We start from the raw sequence: 23,136 nt of genomic DNA on the forward strand, positions 1-23,136 counted from the left end.
AACTGGCCAAAGGGCAAATAAAAGTCCCTTGCAGCACTGACGTGCCCTTTAAAGCCATGAAACCCAATTATCGAATCTGAGGAATAAAACAATATTTTCCCTGTTCGTGACGATAGTCCTTCAAGTCAGCCTGGAGATTTTCCCGAACTCATTAGTTCAATCTCCCCTGTGGACTTTTCAGAAGCATTCTAAAAAAAATGGCTTAAAGTAGGGCTTATTATTTTTGTTATCTCAAGAATGATTAGAGCAGACTTGGATAACAAAAGAGAATATATGCATGATTCATTTGGGGTTTTAAATGGGGTGTTAAACTTGGCAGCGAGTCGTGGCTTCCCCTTTTTGTCATCTGCTGATAGATGACAATTCCCATCAGCTTCTGAGTATCTTGCCAGCAAGGACCGGGGCGATTGTATAAGGCCCCAATCCTGACGATTCCTCATCGTCCCCCCTGTTCATCACTGTCACTACTCTGGGGATGTTGGTCTAGTGGCTGTCCCTGCTTTTCCCTATTCCTCAGTAGGGATGAGCTTCGAGTTCGAGTCGAACCCATGTTTGATTCGAACATCGCCTGTTTGACCGTTCGTCGAATTGCGAATGTTATGGGCCGTTTGCGCCAAATTCGAGTGGCGCGTCATGGACCATAATTCACTGTGACATCGCAGTGCATTGCTGGCTGATGATTGGCCAAGCATGCACTATGACCCACATGCTTGGCCAATCACAGCGCCGTATGCACAGAGAGCCGTAATTGGCCAAAGCCAGGGTGGCTTTTGCCAATTATGGCTCATGGGGTTTAGTACACTCCCCACGCTATATAAGGCCGTCTGCGTAGTGGCCTTGTGCAGTGTGTTGCGGCGGCGAAGAGAGATAGACAGAGAGACAGTGTCATTTGATTTAAGTTAGAGTAGGCAGGCGAGTCAGTTAGCTGCACTTACAGTGTATTGTGTATATATATGCATCCTAGGTGTTGTGTATATATATATATATATATATATATATATATATATATATATATATATATACACACACTGTATTCAGTTTAGCTAGATCTGTTCCTGTTATTCTCTTCCTACTGAGAGGCAGGCATTTTTACAGTATGTACAGTATTTACAGTTAGTGTACTGTGTCCTTTGCAAAGTGTGCACCTTAGTACCACAGGCAGGCAGCTGCAGTATTTACAGTTGGTGTACTGTGTCTTCTGCACAGTGTGCACCTAAAGCTACCTGAAGACAATTGCTGTTCTGATCCTATTAATACCTACGACAGGCAGCTTCACTATTTACAGTTAGTGTACTGTGTCCTCTGCACAGCGTGCACCTAAAGCTACCTGAAGACAATTGCTCATGTTCTCATACTAATATTACCACAGGCAGGCAGTTGATTCTGCTAGCTGCAGTATCAGTATATATATATATATATATATATATATATATACATCCCAGCTTTGTACAGCTACATCTCACTGCAGGCCATTAGTATGTCTGGAAGGCCAACAAGGAGAGGCAGACAGTCACAAGCCAATAAAAGAGGGCAAGCAGGCTCGGTGTCTAGAGGTAACAGTGCTGGTCGTGGAGACGGTGCATCCTCATCAGCACGTAGCCATGAGACCCGCTTGTCCTTTTTTTTGGCAGCTGGCCGTGTTGAGCTGCAACATGTGGAAGACTTGGTAGAGTGGATGACCAAGCCGTCCTCATCCTCCACATCCAATCTCACATCCAATCTCACCCAGGCTCAGGGTACTTTGGCAAAGCATAGAGGTAAATAGGTCCGCGCTTAGGACAGTGTGAGAGCTGCTGCCTATCCCTAATTAGTACCCCAGGGGGTCTAATTGTTGAATAAGTGAGTGATATGAGAATAGAAACGGCGCTGCCCTCTAATTTAATAAGTGCTATATACCAGTGTGGTATGTGAATCCTAATGATTAAACAGTATGAGAGCTCAGTTAATAGCTGTCAGTGGTGCAGTCTATACCAGATATTCAGAGGTAACCGCAAAAAGGCAATAACACTAGTATAATAAACATTGCTAAGTGAGTCATATCCCCCCAATGGGGTAAATGTATCACCCAAAATAAAAGTAAAGTAAAGAGTAATATGGTGAACTGTGTGGTTAAATAGAAAAAAAAGATAAGTTTCCACACAATTCAAAAGTTTTGGGACAAGATGGCGCCAGGGATAATGTTGATTGTGTAATAAAAAATTATATGTGCATATAGTGCTGATGTGATGTCCGTGTTACCCCTTCCATGTGTATGTACAAAATATTAATTTAGGTCGTGAGTTACCCCAATGTTCAGAAGTATTGGGACACCGTGGCGCTTGTGAGACATGAAATATCTTTTTGTGACACACTATTATAAAACTCCCTATGTGTTAAATACAAAAAATATATATATAAAAACATACATCAACCATAAATTCCAATTTCTTAAGTGTGTAACAGACAATCGTTAGCTTCTAAACGGTTGGATAAATAGTCCATGCAAAGAGTTGTGTATTTATAACCAGGTGGAAAAAACAAAGTTCAGGTATAAATGCTGTTTATTTCATCCTTGGGTACACACCACAGTGACTTCTGTGCGTTTCAATCAAGATGGTGACTTGAAGTGCTCACCCCCCAATGCTACCCCACTCACCAGAATTGATCACCCCTGCAGGGGTACCGAGCGTCAGAGTGGGTGCCACAGGGCAGATGATATTCATTCCTGAATGGAAGCACACCAGGAGTGAATATCATCTGCCCTGTGGCACCCACTCTGACAGGCCCGAAGCTTTATTTGAACTGCCAAAGGATACACGGGGGAGAGGGGGGGATGGGGAAATCTTCAGACCTCCTCTTCTTCCTTGAAGTCCATCAAGTGGTAGTCTCTGAGTAGACTGTGAACCAGTCTGTGACAGTCCTCGATGGACATCCTCTCCCGCTGGTGGATGAGGCGCTTTCTGGCGCACCACAAAGCGTCCTTAAAGCAACACAGCACCCGCCAGGCACCGTCAATGTCCTCCTGTGAATGAGTTCCACAGAAGAGTCCGTTCAACACACCAAAGTGTGTGATAGCAGTCTGTGGCACAAAGTCTTTGAGTTCAGGTTCCAAGGCCCCCAACAGGTCCTGTGCAAAGGGACACTCCCAGAAAACATGCAGAGCAGTTTCCTCCTGGATGATGCAAAAGGGGCTGTGCCTGTATCTGCACAGGTTTCTGGAATGCATGAATGTCCTGAGTGGCAACCCCCCCTGGATTGCCATCCATGCCAGATCTTTGTGCCTGTTGGTGAGTCTCTTTGAAGAAACGTTCCTCCAGACCACTTTACAAGTGGCTGAAGGGAGGCCTGGAACAGTCTCAACAATGCCCGATACTCTAATCAACTTGTGGATAGTTTTGGCTTCCACAAGTTGGGCTTCACTCCATGTAGCCCCAGCTCCTTAATAAACTTGAAGGTGTCCAAGTAGTACCAAGGAGTGTCCCAGTTGTAGGGGATAGAGCTGTCCCATTTGTCCCATCCAAGGGTCCTCCAAAGAGGCAGGAGGAAAAAACGGGACATGGAGTTACCACCAGAGTCCACAGTTCTGTCAACCAATGTCCTGCGGATGCAGTTACAAGCAAAGCACACCCTCAGTAGTGTAGCGATGTCGGGCACACCCTTACCGCCTTTGAGGGGTTCCTTGAACATAACCGCCTGCTTTACTCTGTCCATTTTGGAGCTCCAGATGAAGTGAAACACCACCCTGGTGATGGCCTTACAGGTGTTGACCCGGGGGGGGGGGGGGGGCAGGCCTGGGCGAGGTACTGCAACACAGAGAGTATCTCGCTGCGGAGTACCAGTGTTTTGCCTTCGATGGTGAGTTCTCTGAGGCTCCAAAGTCCAAACTTCTGTCGCATCTTTGACAGTTTTTCCTCCCAGGACCTCAGGGCTGCGCCCTCAGCTCCAAACCAGACCCCAAGGATTTTGATGAAGTCCGTCTTGATGCTGAAAGGAATGGGTGCAGAAGAAGGCAGGAACCACTTTCCGAAGAGCATGACTTCCCGCAGTTGACCTTTGCCCCTGAAGCTTGGCCGAAGTCCTCACAGGTCTGGGCGAGTGTGTCGATGGAGCGTCGATCAGCACAGAACACCGTCACGTCGTTCATGTAGAGTGAGCACTTGACCTCCCGTCTGTCCGGTCCTGGTGCGGTGATCCCTCTGATCTCTGGGTTCCGTCTGATGCTTCGGGCGAAGAGCTCTATACAACAAACAAAAAGCAGAGGTGAGAGAGGGCAGCCTTGTCTGAACCCAGACAAGACTGGAAAGGGGTCAGTTTTCCAGCCATTTACCAGCACCAAAGTAGAAATGTCAGTGTACATTATATCCACATACGAACAAAACATTTCCCCAAGACCAAACCTGCGCAGAGCTCTGCACATAAACTCGTGGGAGATACGGTCAAAGGCCTTCTCCTGGTCAAGACTGACCAGGGCCGCATGCACACGACGGCCATGAATGTACTGGACCATGCCCCGGACAAGCGCAAGGCTGTCCGCAATCATGCGACCAGGAATGCTGTAAGTCTGATCCGGGTGGATGATCTGTCCGATGACAGACTTCAGCCTGTTGGCCAGGACCTTGGCGAGGATTTTGTAGTCTATATTCAGAAGAGAGATCGGACGCCAACTTTTAAGATCCGATCTCTCCCCCTTCCGCTTATACAAAATCTTGATCATCCCCTCCCTCAGTGATGGAGGCATTCTGCCCTCCACCACCATCTCCTCATACAGCTCGAGCAGGTCCGGGCCCACGGATCCCACAGTGCTACATAGAGCTCAACTGGGAGACCATCGCAGCCCGGGGTCCTGCCTCGCCTAAAGGATTTAGCAGCAGAGTGCAGCTCCTCCAACACCAAGGGGGCATTGACAGTTGATGAATCTGCAGGATCAATATGGTTAGAGATACCTGACAGGAACCTGTCGGCCGCCTGTGTGTCCGTTTCCTTCAGGGAGTAGAGGTTGGTGTAGTAGTCACTGACCACTTGCATCACAGCCTTCTTCCCCTTCTGGAGTGTTCCGGTCTCGTCACGCAGCTCTGACAAGGGTGTGTGTCCTGAGTGAAGTTTCCTGAAAAAGAAAGAGTTACACTTCTCACCTTTCTCAAGATTCTCCACCTTGGCACGGAAGACAATGTGCCTGGATTCTTCCTCGAAGTGTCCTTTCAGGCTCTTCTTGGTGTCCTCCAGGTCCTGCCTAATGTCCCAGCCACAATGCTGAAGGTCCTGCAGGGACTGCAACTGACGCTGCAGTCTCCTGAGTTCCCTCCTCCTGGCACACACACGCTGGCGTCCCCTTGCCTGAAAGAAGCTATGCAGCTTAACCTTCACAAACTCCCACCAATCACTTACCCTTCTGAAGAATCTCTTTTCCTCCGTCCAGGTGGCATAGGTCTCCCGGAGTTCCCCCATCAATTCCTCGTTTTCCAGCAGGGTGCTATTCAGCTTTCAGGAATCCGGTCCACGGGCGAAGCCCTCGCCCAGGTCACCCCGGAAGTGAATAGCCCTGTGATCAGAGAAAAAGCAGGGGACCATGGAGAACTCACGATGCTTGACTGTCCTTGAAGTGAGCACGAAGTCAATCCTGGAACGCACAGATCCATCGGGTCGGCACCACGAATAGTTTACAGTCCCTTTCCCTATGGATCCCACGGCGTCCTGCAAGGAGGCCTCCGAGATCATCTCCTTGCCTCCTCGCCTAGAAGTAGCATCAAGTTTTGCGTATATGCTGGAGCTGCGCCCATCCTCCTCGATCAGACAGTTAAAATCACCGCCGATCACTACTGTTCTGGTGGTGGCGAGTTGGGTCCGCAGGGTCTGGAAAAGTTCCAGCCGCGCATTCTTGTCTGGGGGGGCGTACACGTTGATGAGCCTAACTGGCTCTTCCACCCATGAGCCGTCTATGACCAAAAGACGGCCGCAGACTAGCTCATGGATAGAGTCAACCGTGAAGCGCCCACCCCTGACCAGAATGGCTACTCCTGCAGACCTGCAATCGCCACCCCCGGACAAGTAGGAGGGACCAAGGGTCCACTGGGAGGACAGATGAGTGTACCTCCTCAAGGGAGGAAGGGCGCACTCCTGAAGCATGTAGACATTACTCTGCTGACTTGAAAGAAAGGTCAGGACCGCTTGCCTTCTAGATGTATCCTTGATACTCCTCACATTAATGGAAAAGATTGAGATCTCAGCCATAATGAAAAAGGGTATGAGGGTCTAGTTAACAAGGGTCCGAACTTACCTCCCCGGAGGGGGGGGTGGCTCTTCCATTGAGTCGTCTGCCTGTATAGAGAGGTCTTATGTAACCATCCTTCATCTAGACCGTCAGCCAAAGAGGACGGGGGTAGCTCTGGACTGCTTTATACCCCCCCATGCCCCTATTCCCACCAATCCAGGTTCTACCCCCCTGGGACCTTCTCATTGGTCCAGAGTTGCTCACATAAGCATTGGCTACCTCTGAAGCCTCCTAAATGTTCATTGGATAATAGTTGCCTTAAATTCCGATTGGCTGTACCTCAAGCCTCTTTGCCTACCATGCCTAGGCCTAAAAACTTCCAGTGCCTTTCTGTCTATATTTGTTAAGCAACCTCCTTTGATCCCTAGCCCTACCAGTTCCGACATTAGCATGTCAAAAGACCCCAACCAAGTGGTGACACATCAGTGGGCTGCACCAAAGCAATCAGGCACAAAGGTAAGTGAAAAAATATATAGTTATTAAAGATAAAGACACACGTGAAAAACCAAACTCAGCAAACCATGAACAAGCAAGAAATACAAATAATACACAGCAACCCCAAACACACTAACATAATACACAGCAACCCCAAAACACTAACTAAGTGTGTATATATATATATATATATATATATATATATATATATATATATATATATATATATATACACATACACACACATGCACACACACACACAAGCTGAGCACCAGGAACTGGTTTAGCAGGTACCATGACAGCAGGCTGGGCAAAGGGCACCGGATCATAAGGCTGGGCAGCGATCTCCGGGTCATCAGGCTGGGCAGCGAGCTCCGGGTCATCAGGCTGGGCAGCGAGCTTCGGGTCATCAGGCTGGGCAGCAAGCTCCGGGTCATCAGGCTGGGCAGCAAGTTCCGGGTCATAAGGCTGGGCAGCGATGTCTCCGGGTCATCAGGCTGGGCAGCGAGGTCTGGGTCATATGGCTGGGCAGCGATGTCTCCGGGTCATCAGGCTGGGCAGCGATGTCTCCGGGTCATCAGGCTGGGCAGCGGTAAAGGAACCACCAGGCAAGGTATCAGGAATGGAACCATCAGTAACTGGATCATCAGGCTGGATACCAGGTACGGGATCACCAAGCAGATCAGACATTAAATCATCAAGCAGGACAGTGGGCGCTGGGACATAAGACTGGAAAGCGGGCACGTCAGGCTGGAAAGTGGGCACCGGGACATCAGACTGGAAGGCAGGCACGTCAGACTGGAAGGCAGGCACGTCAGACTGGAAGGCAGGCACGTCAGACTGGAAGGCAGGCACGAGACATCAGAATGAACAGCGGGCACCGAGACATCAGACCGGGCAGCAGGTACTGGAACTTCAGACTGGGCAGCAGGCACAGGCGCTGGCACGTCAGGCAGAACAGCAGGTGCTGGCACAACAGGCTGAACAGCAGGTGCATCAGACTTGATAGCAGGTACTGAAACTTCAAACTGGGCGGCCGGTACTGGAACTTCAGACTGGGCAGCAGGCACAGGCACTGGCACAACAGGCAGAGCAGCAGGTACTGGCACAACAGGTACATTGGACTGGACAGTAGTCACTGGAGCATCAGACTGGAACATGGACACTGGGATGTCAGACTGAGCAGCAGGCAATGGGACCTCAAACTGGATAGCAGTTTTTATCACATATGAATATTTACCTAAATTAATTATTTTCATTCTTATACATTTAATTTCTTGGAACATTTATGAATATTTATAACAACAAATAATTTAATTTAAGTGTTTAGAAAATTCAATACACACTGGGGATTGACCCCTGCACTTTTTCTCTTTTCACAACGAGACCTGCTCGGCACATCACAGATCTTGTGGACAGATTACTGGGAGGGGCTGGGGAAGACCCGGCTGTCATGGTGCACGTTGGCACCAATGACAAAGTCAGAGGCAGATGGAGTGTCCTAAAGAACGATTTTAGGGACTTAGGTGCTAAATTGAGGAAAAGGACCTCCAAGGTAATGTTCTCAGGAATACTACCGGTATGGGTTCCTGGAGGACTGGGCCGACTTCTCAGTCGGTAACCGGTACTATAGAAGGGACGGACTGCACCTAAATGAGGAGGGTGCAGATTTGCTGGGAATGAAGATGGCCAAAAAGTTAGAGGGGTTTTTAAACTAGGCGATGGGGGGGAGGGTGCAGAGACAGTGATAGCCAGCGTGGAAGATATTCCAGAGGGTAGTATTGGGGGCATTAGTGGTAGGTTAACCAAAGCACAAAAACACAAGGTGAGTATAGTAGCAAGTCCTAGTTGCAATCTTGAAACACCCAATACGAGGACAATATGCGACCGGTCTAAACTATGTGGCATGTTCACCAATGCCAGGAGCATGGCGGACAAGATGGGTGAAATAGAGATACTAGAGGTGTAATGACACCCCGAGTATGAAAGGGGTTAAAGTCGTTTAGGACATTTCAAAGCCAAACACAAAGGCAGCTACCGAACACTCCAATCAGCCAAACAAGGAACCCATACAAATAATCCACCCCAAAAACGAGACACAGCTCTGTCTTCAGGTTCCAAGCAGGAATGAATCTTTATTCAAAAAACACATGTTATACAGATCCCACTTCAAAACATTTCCCCCCCACCCTTGGAAAACAGGGCGGGTTAAACTGTCCAATAACAATGGACACACAGGTCAGGTGTGCTTAACTTCTCATCAGTAACCAGTCTTAACAATGGGGCTGCTGGAGGAATCCCCCCTCCCTCTTTCCTCACAGCAATACACATCCTGTGATCCAAGGCAGACAAACACAATAGAACATTGGAATACAGCCCCACCCCAAACTAGCAAAGCAAACAGTACACAACACAATGAGACAGCACACATTATATATACACACATATACAGCATTGAGTCTCTGACTAGCACAGATCATAGTGGGGTTCTCATTCACCCTGTGCCCCTATTAGTGACTCCCATCACAATGGCATATCCAGGGTCCCCAGAGTCTGTGTGTCTTGGGGGACATGGACCTGAATCTAAAGTAACGCCACCTCCAGGGTCCCCAGACATACAGCTCACAAAGAGCACCGTCCCCCCAAATGCCAGGGCCCATAATCGGTTTGCAGGAGGCTAGCCATCAGTCCCCTCCAAAAGCCTCTTTTCCGGCTAGGTCTGTCACAAGAGGATTTGGATTTTGTGGGAATTTCAGAGACCTGGTTCAACAGCTCTCATGATTGGCTGGCAAACATTCAAGGGTATACCCTACACCGCAAGGATAGAGAGGGTAAAAAAGGGGGAGGGGTATGCCTATATATCAAGAATAATGTACAAGTGAATGTGAGAGATGACATCACTGAGGGAGCTAATGAGGAGGTGGAATCCTTATGGGTAGAGCTCCAAAAGGATGAAGCTAAGGGGAAAATAATACTGGGAGTATGCTATAGGCCCCCTAACCTGAGGGAGGAAGTGGAGATGGATCTCCTATCACAAATTGGATTAGCAGCAAGGATGGGAAGTGTTATCATAATGGGGGATTTTAATTATCCAGACATAGACTGGGCGGAGGTAACCGTGCATTCATTTAAGGCTCGCCAGTTCCTTAATGTCTTGCAGGACAATTTTATGGGTCAGATGGTAGACGCACCAACTAGAAATAAAACATTACTGGATCTACTGATTACCAACAATACAGACCTGATCACAGATGTGGAAATACGGGGCAATTTAGGTAACAGCGATCACAGGTCAATTAGTTTCAGTATAAATCACATAAATAGGAAATATGAAGGGAACACAAAGACACTAAATTTCAAAAGAGCCAACTTCCCTAAACTACAAACCTTGCTAAAAGGCATAAATTGGGATAAAATATTAGGAACAAAGAATACGGAGGAGAGATGGGTTTGCTTTAAGAGCATATTAAATAAGGGCATTAGCCAATGTATCCCATGGGGTAATAAATTTAAAAGAGCGAACAAAAATCCTGGATGGCTTAACTCCAATGTAAAAATGCATATAAAAGCAAAGGAGAAGGCCTTCAAAAAATACAAGGTTGAGGGATCATCCTCAGCATTCAGACTTTATAAAGAATGCAATAAGAAATGTAAGGGTGCAATTAGGACGGCTAAGATAGAACATGAAAGACACATAGCGGAGGAGAGCAAAAAAAAAATCCAAAGAAATTCTTTAAGTATGTAAACAGTAAAAAAGGGAGGACAGACCATATTGGCCCCATAAAGAATGAGGAAGGACATCTGGTTACAAAGGATGGGGAGATGGCAATGGTATTGAATTTATTCTTCTCCTCAGTATTCACGAGTGAATCGGGGGGCTTCAGTAACCAAAATTGCAGTGTTTATCCTCATGACACAACACAGGAAGCACCTACATGGTTAACAGAGGACGGAATTAAAATTATACTTGAGAAACTTAACATTAATAAATCACCGGGACCAGGTGGCTTGCATCCGAGGGTACTTAGGGAACTCAGTCAAGTGATTGCCAGACCGTTGTTCCTAATTTTTACAGACAGTCTATTGACTGGAATGGTACCAGCTGATTGGAGAAAAGCCAATGTAGCACCAATATTTAAAAAGGGCCCAAAAAACATCCCTGGGAATTACAGACCAGTTAGCCTAACATCAATAGTATGTAAACTCTTGGAGGGGATGATAAGGGATTATATACAAGATTTTAGTAAAAAGAACGGTATCATTAGCAGTAATCAGCATGAATTCATGAAGAATCGTTCTTGCCAAACCAATCTATTAACCTTCTATGAGGAGGTGAGTTGCCATCTAGATAAAGGAAGGCCCGTAGGCGTGGTGTATCTGGATTTTGCAAAAGCATTTGACACAGTTCCCCATAAACGTTTACTGTACAAAATAAGGTCCGTTGGCATGGACCATAGGGTAAGTACATGGATTGAAAACTGGCTACAAGGGCGTGTTCAGAGGGTGGTGATAAATGGGGAGTACTCGGAATGGTCAGGGGTGGGTAGTGGGGTTCCCCAGGGTTCTGTGCTGGGACCAATCCTATTTAATTTGTTTATAAATGACCTGGAGGATGGGATAAACAGTTCAATCTCTGTATTTGCAGACGATACTAAGCTAAGCAGGGCAATAACTTCTCCGCAGGATGTGGAAATCTTGCAAAAAGACCTGAACAAATTAATGGGGTGGGCGACTACATGGCAAATGAGGTTCAATGTAGAAAAATGTAAAATAATGCATTTGGGTGGCAAAAATATGAATGCAATCTATACACTGGGGGAGAACCTCTGGGGGAATCTAGGATGGAAAAGGACCTGGGGGTCCTAGTAGATGATAGGCTCAGCAATGGCATGCAATGCCAAGCTGCTGCTAATAAAGCAAACAGAATATTGGTATGCATTAAAAGGGGGATCAACTCCAGAGATAAAACGATAATTCTCCCGCTCTACAAGACTCTGGTCCGGCTGCACCTGGAGTATGCTGTCCATTTCTGGGCACCAGTCCTCAGGAGGGATGTACTGGAAATGGAGCTAGTACAAAGAAGGGCAACAAAGCTAATAAAGGGTCTGGAGGATCTTAGTTATAAGGAAAGGTTGCGAGCACTGAACTTATTCTCTCTGGAGAAGAGAAGCTTGAGAGGGGATATGATTTCAATTTACAAATACTGTACTGGTGACCCTACAATAGGGATAAATCTTTTTCGCAGAAGAGAGTTTAATAAGACTCGTGGCCACTGATTACAATTAGAAGAAAAGAGGTTTAACCTTAAACTACGTAGAGGGTTCTTTACTGTAAGAGCGGCAAGGATGTGGAATTCCCTTCCACAGGCTGTGGTCTCAGCGGGGAGCATTGATAGCTTCAAGAAACTAATAGATAATCACCTGAATGACCGCAACATACAGGGATATGTAATGAAATACTGACACATAATCACACACAAAGGTTGGACTTGATGGACTTGTGTCTTTTTTCAACCTCACCTACTATGTGACTCTATATATATATATATATATAAAAAATGACCAGTTACACTTACCGGTAACTGTGTTTCTAGGAAGTCTTCCAGGATGGCACCCTGAGAGATGACTGGTCCACCTGACAGAAAACACAATCAATCAAAGAGGTTAAAACCCCAGCCCCTCCCCGTGCTCCTCAGTTGTGACAAAGTATTGACATACACCAGTGCACGAGAGTGAAGAAAAAAGACTAACACCACCACACTCTATATACTAGACATACCTAAACAGAACGGGTGGGAAGTAGGCCTGCCATCCTGGAAGACTTCCCAGAAACACAGTTACCAGTAAGTGTAACTGGTCATTTTCTCAAGTCGTCTTCCAGGACGGCACCCTGAGAGAGGAGCAAGTAGCTCAGGCCTACCTTAGGGCAGAACAACCGCTTGCAGGACCTTCCTGCCAAACACCAGATCTTGAGGAGACAGTAACTCCACCCTGTAATGCTTCAGGAAGGTGTTCTGGCTTGTCCAAGAAGCGGCTTTACATATCTTCTCCACCGAAGCTCCGGCCCTTTCCGCCCAAGAGGTTGCCAGAGATTGCGTGGAATGTGCCTTGAAGTTCCTAGGGGCTGCCTTACCGGAATGCTCATAGGCCAAGGAAATAGTGTGCTTAATCCATCTAGCTATGGATGCTTTAATTGCTTGTAGGCCCTTCTTTTGGCCAGAAAAGTTAACTAAAAGATGGCTGGACTTTCTAAACTCCTTAACTTTATCTAAGTAGGATAATAAACAACGTCTGACGTCCAGACAGTGAAAAGAAACTTCCCTTTAATTTTTGGGGTTGTTGCAAAAGGAAGGCAGCACTACTTCCTGAGTTCTGTGGAACTTAGATGCTACCTTAGGGAGGTACAGGGGGTCTTGCCTAAGTATCACCCTGTCCTCTAATAAATGAAAAAATGGTTCCTTAACTAAAAAGGCCTGAATCTCACCTACCCTCCTGGCAGATGTGATTGCTAGTAGAAAAGTCGACTTAAAGGTGAGGATCCTAAGGGGAATTTGATCTATAGGTTCAAAAGGGAGCCTTAGCTAGACTTTCCAATACCAAGGTAAGATCCCAAGGTGGAAAGCTAGACATCTTGACATTGGCCATCCTCTCTCTGACCAAAAGGAATCTCTTGATCAGGGGGTCCAAAGCCAAATATCTTTCCAAAAAACAGGATAGGGCAGCAACCTGTACCTTAAGCGTCTTGGTTGCTAACCCTTGATCTGCTCCATCCTGGAGAAATTCCAGAATGGCGGGGATCTCTTGTTGAGAAGTTCCTCTCGCTTGACACCAGCGAGAGAAAACCCCCCAAGTCTTAGCGTAAATACGCCTAGTGACCTGCTTCCTGCTAAGAAGAAGAGTATCTACTACTCTGTCCGACAGGCCCTTCTCCTGCAGGTTCCACCTTTCAAGTGCCAGGCCATCAGCCTGAAGAAGCTGGGGTCTGGGTGACAGACTGGACCCTGAGGTAGAAGGTCGCGCCGAACAGGAAGGTGAAGAGGCGGGGCTATGGACCAATGCTGTAGGGTTGGAAACCAAGCTCTCTTGGGCCACCACGGGGCTATCAGAATTAGATTGCCCTCTGAGAGAAATAACTTCTGCAGAACTCTCGGGATAAGCCCCAGGGGGGGAAAGCATAAGCCAACCGGAACTTCCAAGCCTGGGCCAATGCATCTATCCCCTCCGCGCCCATTTCTCAAGCAAGGGAAAATAATCTCTTTACCCTTCTGTTCTACCTGCGGGCGAAGAGATCTACTTCTGGGACGCCGTATTGCTGGCATATCAAAGAGAAAACCTCTGGATTCAGCAGAATTGGCTGGTGACTGAGATAATCGGCCTCTATATTCAGAGTTCCCTTTATGTGAACTGCAGAAACAGAGAGAACCCTGTGCTCTGCCCAACCCAGGATCTCTAGTGACAGAGTCAGGAGGGACGTGGATCTGGTGCCCCCTTGATAATTCAGAAAAGCCACTGCTGTGGCATTGTCTGAAAGGATCTGAACTTCGTGGTTTTCTTTTCTCCCCTTGAACGCTTTCAACACCTTTCCGACAGCCAAAAGCTCTTGAAAGTTGGAGTAGGATCCTCTCTGACTCGAGTCCCAGGACCCCTGAGCTTTTAGATCCTCTAGGTGTGCCCCCCGCCCCCAGGAACTTGCGTCTGTCGTTATTCTGAGAGGCTGAAGCTGACCCCAAAGGAGGCCCCCCTGAAGAAGCCACCAGTGAAGAGATTCTTTCACTTTCACCGGAATGACGACTTTTGGGTCTAGAGAGCGCTTTTTCTTGTCCCAAGAGGATAAGAGGAAATGCTGGAGGGTCCGGGAATGTAGTTGTGCTCAAGGGACTGCAGGGATAGATGCAGTCATTAGGCCCAAAACTCTCATAATACCCCTGTATGAGGCCATCCTTGCCTCCCCCTGAAGCCTCCCAGGGTGCCATAAATTGGTTTCTGCCCTCCGATTCCTCTGATCCTTTATGTTGCCCGTGTCCTCAAAGGAGAGATCGGACTGTTTAGACACTTAAGCTAAGGAGGGGGTCTAATCTAGGGGTCTTAAAAAAATTTTCCTCAATTTCTTCTGTAAAGGGGCATCTATGCTTCCACGTTTTGTATTTCAGGAGCCTCTTCTTTGGTTCCTTCCACTCCCTCAAGAAAACATCTTTAAGGGCAGAATGTACCGGAAGAATCCGAGCTTGTGGCTTAATTAAGCCTCTGTACATTTTGTCCTGGGCAGAAACCTGCTCAGTGGGCTCCTGAATTTCTTCGGAAGCATAATTGGCCCTCAGGAGGCCCTCCATGTCGTCGGCTGAAAAAATATGCCTACTAGACCTGGAGTCCTTCCCTTCCTCCTCCTGGCTGTCTGCTACCCCTTCATCCGAAAATCTCTGCTCAAGAGATTTGGTTTCTAGTTCTTCCTCCGAATCCTGAGAAAAGGAGTACTTTGGGATATCCCTGACACGTTTAGATCCTCTAGAGGAAGCGGAGCCCTCCTGGGAGGAGGCATCCTTACTGGTATGGGCCTCTGACTCCCTCACCTTAATGGAGGATTGAAACGCCTTTAGGGTGGAGAGCATCTCAGTTTGAACTGTGAGAAAATCCTTCATGATCTGAGATATCTCCTTTCTTGTTAGTTTCTGTATAACATTTAAAACAGAAAGGTTTAGGATGATTTGGGGGTAACCTATCATTACAATTCCCGCATCTTTTAGAACGGGTAGCTTTAACGGGACGGCTGGCAACCTCACGGGCAATGGCAACGTCCCCTGAAACAAAATACACAGGCATAAATATAGCACTGTAATACCCAGAGGAGAAGAATTGGCGTACCCTCCCCCATCTGAACCTCTGGCGGCAGGTCAGACTCACCCCCCGTGGCCATGGACCCTGTAGGTCTCTCCTCATGTTCCGTGCTGCACAAATAGCTTGGTCTGTGGGAAAAATGGGTGCCTGCTCCAGGTGGATTTATATCTCCTTCTTATGATGAGCAGCTGTGCTTCTTTCCCCCTCCACCGCGCTGACGCCGCCTCCATCTTGCCATAGACCGGAAATGACACAGGCAGCGCTGAGCTCACTTCCTGTGTAGTGGAGGAAGTGATGTATTACAACACCACTCCTCCCCTATCCTCAACAAAATGACGCCGAGCGCCCACAGGACACTGAGAAGTGCAGGCACTCTCCCCCAGCTTACACTCTGCACAGCTGGGGGAGAAAAAACGTGCGGGCGGGATGGTGCCGACGCCGTGAAGCATGAAGGCAGCCACCCTCCTCATCCCCCTGCTGACCAAGGCCCATCCTGACCAGCACCTCTGCCCTAGGGGAAAAGGTAAGACAAATTCACCTCTTACAGACACACACCACCCAGAAGGGAGGAGAACCAGGCTCCTTTTCTGCACAGCCACCGTGCAGGTAAGGAGAGGAGGCAGGAAGATAGGCCCCTGAAGTTCTTGGTACACCACTGTACCCAGGGTCCTTCTCTCAGGGGGGTTCTTCAGCTTGTGTTGCCCCCCTGAGGAAAAGATAGGGGAACCCCAGCAAGGAAGGATAAAATATCCAGAGGCTTCCCAGGCATTTGGTCTGACTCCCAGGGGGAGACCACCAGCCCCAGGCTCGGGTCTATAGAAAAATAACGGTTTTGCTGTGGGGAAACACAATCAAAAAACTGAGGAGCACGGGGAGGGGCGGGGGTTTTAACCTCTTTGATTGATTGTGTTTCCTGTCAGGTGGACCAGTCATCTCTCTGGGTGCCGTCCTGGAAAACGACTTGAGAAAATTCCAATTTCTCCATTAGCTTAACTACCCTAAAAATCAATATGTATATAATATATTAACTACTTCAAGGTAGTAGGTGCCTATGGCCCTCACTCTCTCCCCCCCCTTTTGGAGTGCCCAATAATTTGTGACCACTTGTAAGTCCCACGGCCGGCCCTCTACGGGGTCAAGGTGGGGATGGGCTCCCCAGCAGTCTTCAAGACCACCAGTGGGAATATCAACTAATTTGTGTGTGTTTGTTTTAATAAGAAATCTCTGGATAAGCAAGCTAATTTGACGAAGAGGGTAAATATGATGCAATTATTGTTTTGCTTTTTGATTTATATACATGATATATGCATAATTGATTATGAATGGATATCATATTTCATACTATTGAAAACTGTCTTTTGATGTAATTATAGAAACACATGAACCCCCTGAGGAAGACCATAAATATATAGGTCGAAATGCATTGGGGCTTTGTTCCAAACATCGGACAGCACAACCACAATTCAATTATTGTAGGTTGCAGGATCAGATAATTTCACCCCTTTTTTCAACCTTTATGGTATTGCCAATATTGTGATTTTTCCCCTTTTCTACACATTAGTCTCGCATTGTATATACCCAGAGCTCATGTTTTAACTTATGTGTTTATATTGTCCATTTACTTTTTTGATAATAAAATCATTTACATTTTTTTATAAATTTGTTGACTCACAATTGCTGCTAAAAAACCCCACGGGGAAATTTTCCTTTCCTACAACAGGCATTGGCACGTCAGGCTGGGCAGCAGACAGGAACACATCAGGCTGGGCAGCAGACAGGAACACGTCAGGCTGGGCAGCAGACAGGAACACATCAGGCTGGGCAGCAGACAGGAACATGTCAGGCTGGGCAGCAAACAGGAACACGTCAGGCTGGGCAGCAGACAGGAACACATCAGGCTGGGCAGCAGACAGTGGCACATCAGGCTGGGCAGCAGACAGGGGCACATCAGGCTGGGCAGCAGACAGGGGCACATCAGGCTGGGCAGGAGACAGGGGCACATCAGGCTGGGCAGCAAACAGAAACACATCAGGCTGGTCATCAGGCACCTCAGGCTGGGACACCGGATCTTCAGGCTGGGACACCGTCACCGGAACATCAAGCGGGGACACAGGCACCAAGACATCAGACTGGACAATGGGCACACCAGATGGAACAGCAGGCACTGGAATGTCAGACTGGACAACAGGCAGAGACACTGGCAAAACAGGCTGAACAGCAGGCATCGGAATATCAGGCTGGAGTAGATTAACTGGTGTGGAGGCAGGATTGGGTGATGGCAGGATGGTATGGGTTGGGAAAAACTTCTGCTTCTTTTTGGTTTTAGGCACTGAAGATTTGTATGTGGATACAGGGCTGTAGGTAATGGGTGCAGCTGGTAGAGGTGAAGAGCGGAAGAATGGCGAAACAGAGGGCACAGATTTTGAAGGGGATTTTGGTGGAACTGATTGAAGGCAGCTGATAAGAAGCAGAAGGGTTAAAGGCAGGGTAAGTGCAGCAGGAGGAAACAGGGTACTGGTACTTCATTGTTAGAAGGGTGTATTGGTCAACAACTGTGGTAGTTGGGGGAAAAGGAGAGGAAGACATCCCAGCAGGCTGGTGTCTAGACACAGAAATGGGTGGTTGGGAGTACAACAAACTTGACCAGGCCTGTAATAATGGTTGCACAAAATCAGGTTTGGACACTGTTTGACCACAGACTGCACTGATGTAATACATTTTGCAAGCACCTGTTTAGGACAAGCTGAGTACTGCTTAAAGAAAAAGGGTGAGTCATCTTCCAACAGCCACACCAAAGACTCTACCTGAGATGCACTAAAAGGGGCTGTATAGTCATCACCTCCACTAGGGGCATCAGACAGGGCCAACTCTGTACTCTGATCAACTCTGTAGATCCGAATCAATGGCTGCACGCCCTCAAACAGAAAACTGCCCTGATCAACAAAAACATGGGCTATACGGATGCATTCCAGCAGCTGCTCTCTAGTGTAAACACTTACTGTCTGATGACAAAAATCTCTGTCATCTGTTGCCAGGAGCGAAAGATACAGAATATCTTCCAGATGCTTTTTTTTTAAGCAATAGCAATAGCCCAGACCCAATTCCTAAGTACAGCCGATCTGTTTGTATGGCTTCAGAATTCTCATGGAAGAGATGCCTAACAAAGGCATCCAGCACAGAGTAAACAGATCAGTGGGCTGCACTAAAGGAATCAGGCACAAAGGTAAGTGAAAATATATATAGCTATTAAAGATAAAGACACACGTGAAAAACCAAACACAGCAAATCATGAACAAGCAAGAAATACAAATAATACACAGCAACCCCAAACACCTAATCTAACTATATATTTATTAATTAATATATATACACAAGGAATGGGAACACATATACATCAACAAGACAGAGACGAGAGACAAGGGGAACAAGAGGTCACATAAAGGGAGCAGAAGCAAGGGGGAGCTGGAAGCAGGAATCAAGGGACAAGTCACAGGAACAGGGTACAGGAAACAGGGCAGGAAGTGGATCAGGAACGGGTTTCAGGCAACGGATCAGGTCAGGCAGGGACAAGACTTACAGAGGGAATACTGAAGCCCTGAGCCTCAGTGAAGGGTGGGCTTATATACTCCCAGGAGCTCACATCAGGTGCAGCTTGATCAATGAAAAGTCCATCTACTGCGAGACACCCGCTGGTGGCCACCAGAATTACACCCAGGCAATAACACTTATCATAACACAAGTCTGATATGACAATGAAGGAGTAACTTAATTATCACCAACCTAAAACATTAAAAAGCTTTTGAGAACCAGGAAAACAAGGAGTATTTTTAAAATCTGGGCTCAACCTGATATCACAAAATATATAAAATCCTGTAAAAACATATACATACATGTATATATATATATATATATATATATATATATATATATATATATATATATATATATATATATTTAATGGGGCATGGTAATTTAATTAGAGAGTCCTTTTATTAGAGAGTTCCCTTGAAGATATAAATATGGATTTCAAAATCTCCACAACAGCTGTAAGATCATCAGATACAGAAGAGTCTGAGGAATCGACAGAGACAACAACAACTCAGAATATGGAAGAACCATCCGGGACACTGAGAGCTGAAAGATCATTAGATACAGAAGAGTCTGAGGAATCCACAGAGACAACAAATAAAAACATGAAGGAACCATCCAGGACACTGAGAGCTGTAAGATCATCAGATACAGAAGAGTCTGAGGAATCGACAGAGACAACAACAACTCAGAACATGGAGGAACCATTCAGGACACTGAGAGCTGTAAGATCATCAGATAAAGAAGAGTCTGAGGAATCAACAGAGACAACAACAACTCAGGACATGGAGGAACCATCCGGGACACTGAGAGCTGTAAGATCATCAGATACAGAAGAGTCTGAGGAATCCAAAGAAACAACAACTCAAAACATGGAGGAACCATCCGGGACACTGAGAGCTGTAAGATCATCAGATACAGAAGAGTCTGAGGACTCGACAGAGACAACAACTCAGAACATGGAGGAACCATCCGGGACACTGAGAGCTGAAAGATCATTAGATACAGAAGAGTCTGAGGAATCGACAGAGACAACAACTCAGGACATGGAGAAGGAACCATCCAGGACAATGAGAGCTGGAAGATCATCAGATACAGAAGAGTCTGAGGAATCGACAGAGACAATAACAACTCAGGACATGGAGGAACCATCCGGGACACTGAGAGCTGTAAGATCATCAGATACAGAAGAGTGTGAGGAATTGACAGAGACAACATCTCAGAACGTGGAGGAACTATCCGGGACACTGAGAGCTGAAAGTTCTTCAGATACAGAAGAGTCTGAGGAATCAACAGAGACAACATCAACGCAGAACATGGAGGAACCATCTGGGACACTGAGAGCTGTAAGATCATCAGATACAGAAGAGTGTGAGGAATTGACAGAAACAAGAAAAACTCAGAACATTGAGGAAGCATCCGGGACACTGAGAGCTGCAAGATCATCAGATACAGAAGAGTCTAAGGAATCGACAGAGACAACAACAACTCAGAACATGGAGGAACCATCCAGTACACTGAGAGCTGTAAGAACATCAGATACGGAAGAGTCTGAAGAATCGACAGAGAAAACAAAAACTCAGGACATGGGGAAGGAACCATCCGAGACACTGAGAGCTGCAAGATCATCAGATACAGAAGAGTCTAAGGAATTGACAGAGACAACAACAATTCAGAACATGCAGGAACCATCCGGGACACTGAGAGCTGAAAGATCATCAGATACAGAAGAGTCTGAGGAATCAACAGAGACAAGAACTCAGGACATGGAGAAGGAACCATCCGGGACACTGAGAGCTGGAAGATCATCAAATACAGAAGAGTCTGAGGAATCAACAGAGACAACATCAACCCAGAACATGGAGGAACCATCTGGGACACTGAGAGCTGTAAGATCATCAGATACAGAAGAGTCTGAGGAATCCACTGAGACAACATCTCAGAACATGGAGGAACTATCCGGGACACTGAGAGCTGTAAGTTCTTCAGATACAGAAGAGTCTGAGGAATCGACAGAGACAACAACAACTCAGAACATGGAGGAACCATCCCGGACACTGATAGCTGAAAGATCATCAGATACAGAAGAGTCTGAGGAATCAATAGAGACAAGAGCTCAGGACATGGAGAAGGAACCATCCGGGACACTGAGAGCTGGAAGATCATCAGATACAGAAGAGTCTGAGGAATCAACAGAGACAACATCAACCCAGAACATGGAGGAACCATCTGAGACACTGAGAGCTGTAAGATCATCAGATACAGAAGAGTGTGAGGAATTGACAAAAACAACAACAACTCAGAACATTGAGGAAGCATCCGGGACACTGAGAGCTGCAAGATCATCAGATACAGAAGAATCTAAGGAATCGACAGAGACAACAACAAATCAGAACATGGAGGAACCATCCAGTACACTGAGAGCTGTAAGATCATCAGATATAGAAGAGTCTGAGGAATCGACAGAGACAACAACAACTCAGAACAAGCAGGAACCATCCGGGACACTGAGAGCTGAAAGATCATCAGATACAGAAGAGTCTGAGGAATCGACAGAGACAACAACAACTCAGAACATGCAGGAACCATCCGGGACACTGAGAGCTGAAAGATCATCAGATACAGAAGAGTCTGAGGAATCAACAGAGACAAGAACTCAGGACATGGAGAAGGAACCATCCGGGACACTGAGAGTTGTAAGATTAACAGATACAGAAGAGTCTGAGGAATTGACGGAGACAACAACTCAGGACATAGGGGAACCATCCAGGTCACTGAGAGTTGTAAGATCATCAGATACAGAAGAGTGTGTGGAATCAACAGAGACAACATCAACCCAGAACATGGAGGAACCATCTGGGACACTGAGAGCTGTAAGATCATCAGATACAGAAGAGTGTGAGGAATTGACAGAAACAACAACAACTCAGAACATGGAGGAACCATCCGGGACACTGAGAGCTGCAAGATCATCAGATACAGAAGAGTCTAAGGAATCGACAGAGACAACAACAAATCAGAACATGGAGGAACCATCCAGTTCACTGAGAGCTGTAAGATCATCAGATACGGAAGAGTCTGAGGAATCGACAGAGACAACAAAAACTCAGGACATGGGGAAGGAACCATCCGGGACACTGAGAGCTGCAAGATCATCAGATACAGAAGAGTCTAAGGAATCGACAGAGACAACAACAAATCAGAACATGGAGGAACCATCCAGTACACTGAGAGCTGTAAGATCATCAAATACGGAAGAGTCTGAGGAATCGACAGAGACAACAACAAATCAGAACATGGAGGAATCATCCAGTACACTGAGAGCTGTAAGATCATCAGATACAGAAGAGTCTGAGGAATCGACAGAGACAACAAAAACTCAGGACATGGAGGAACCATCCGGGACATTGAGAGCTGTAAGATCAACAGATACAGAAGAGTCTGAGAAATTGACGGAGACAACAACTCAGGACATAGGGGAACCATCCAGGACACTGAAAGTTGTAAGATCATCAGATATAGAAGAGTCTGAGGAATCGACAGAGACAACAACAACTCAGAACATGGAGGAACCATCCCGGACACTAACAGCTGTAAGATCATCAGATACAGAAGAGTGTGTGGAATCGACAGAGACAACAACAACTCAGAACATGCAGGATGCATCCGGGACACTGAGAGCTGAAAGATCATCAGATACAGAAGAGTCTGAGGAATCAACAGAGACAAGAACTCAGGACATGGAGAAGGAACAATCCGGGACACTGAGAGCTGGAAGATCATCAGATACAGAAGAGTCTAAGGAATCGACAGAGACAACAACAACTCAGGACATGGAGGAACCATCCGGGACACTGGGAGCTGTAAGATCATCAGATACAGAAGAGTCTGAGGAATTTACAGAGACAACATCTCAGAACATGGAGGAACTATCCGGGACACTGAGAGCTGAAAGTTCTTCAGATACAGAAGAGTCTGAGGAATCAACAGAGACAACATCAACGCAGAACAAGGAGGAACCATCTGGGACACTGA

At 46.7% G+C, this 23,136-nt stretch overlaps 1 protein-coding gene across 1 annotated transcript; it reads left to right on the forward strand.

Annotated features, from left to right (window-relative positions):
- Positions 1 to 19,973: 19,973 nt before the first annotated feature.
- LOC141147877 (uncharacterized) lies at positions 19,974 to 23,136 on the forward strand. Its single transcript, XM_073635040.1, has 4 exons — positions 19,974 to 20,720; positions 21,447 to 21,974; positions 22,305 to 22,871; positions 23,071 to 23,136. Exons 1-4 carry the CDS (start codon positions 19,974 to 19,976, stop codon positions 23,134 to 23,136), a joined length of 1,908 nt encoding a protein of 635 aa, XP_073491141.1.

This window comes from Aquarana catesbeiana, linkage group LG06 (assembly GCF_042186555.1).
Source record: "Aquarana catesbeiana isolate 2022-GZ linkage group LG06, ASM4218655v1, whole genome shotgun sequence".
Taxonomy (NCBI): domain Eukaryota; kingdom Metazoa; phylum Chordata; class Amphibia; order Anura; family Ranidae; genus Aquarana; species Aquarana catesbeiana.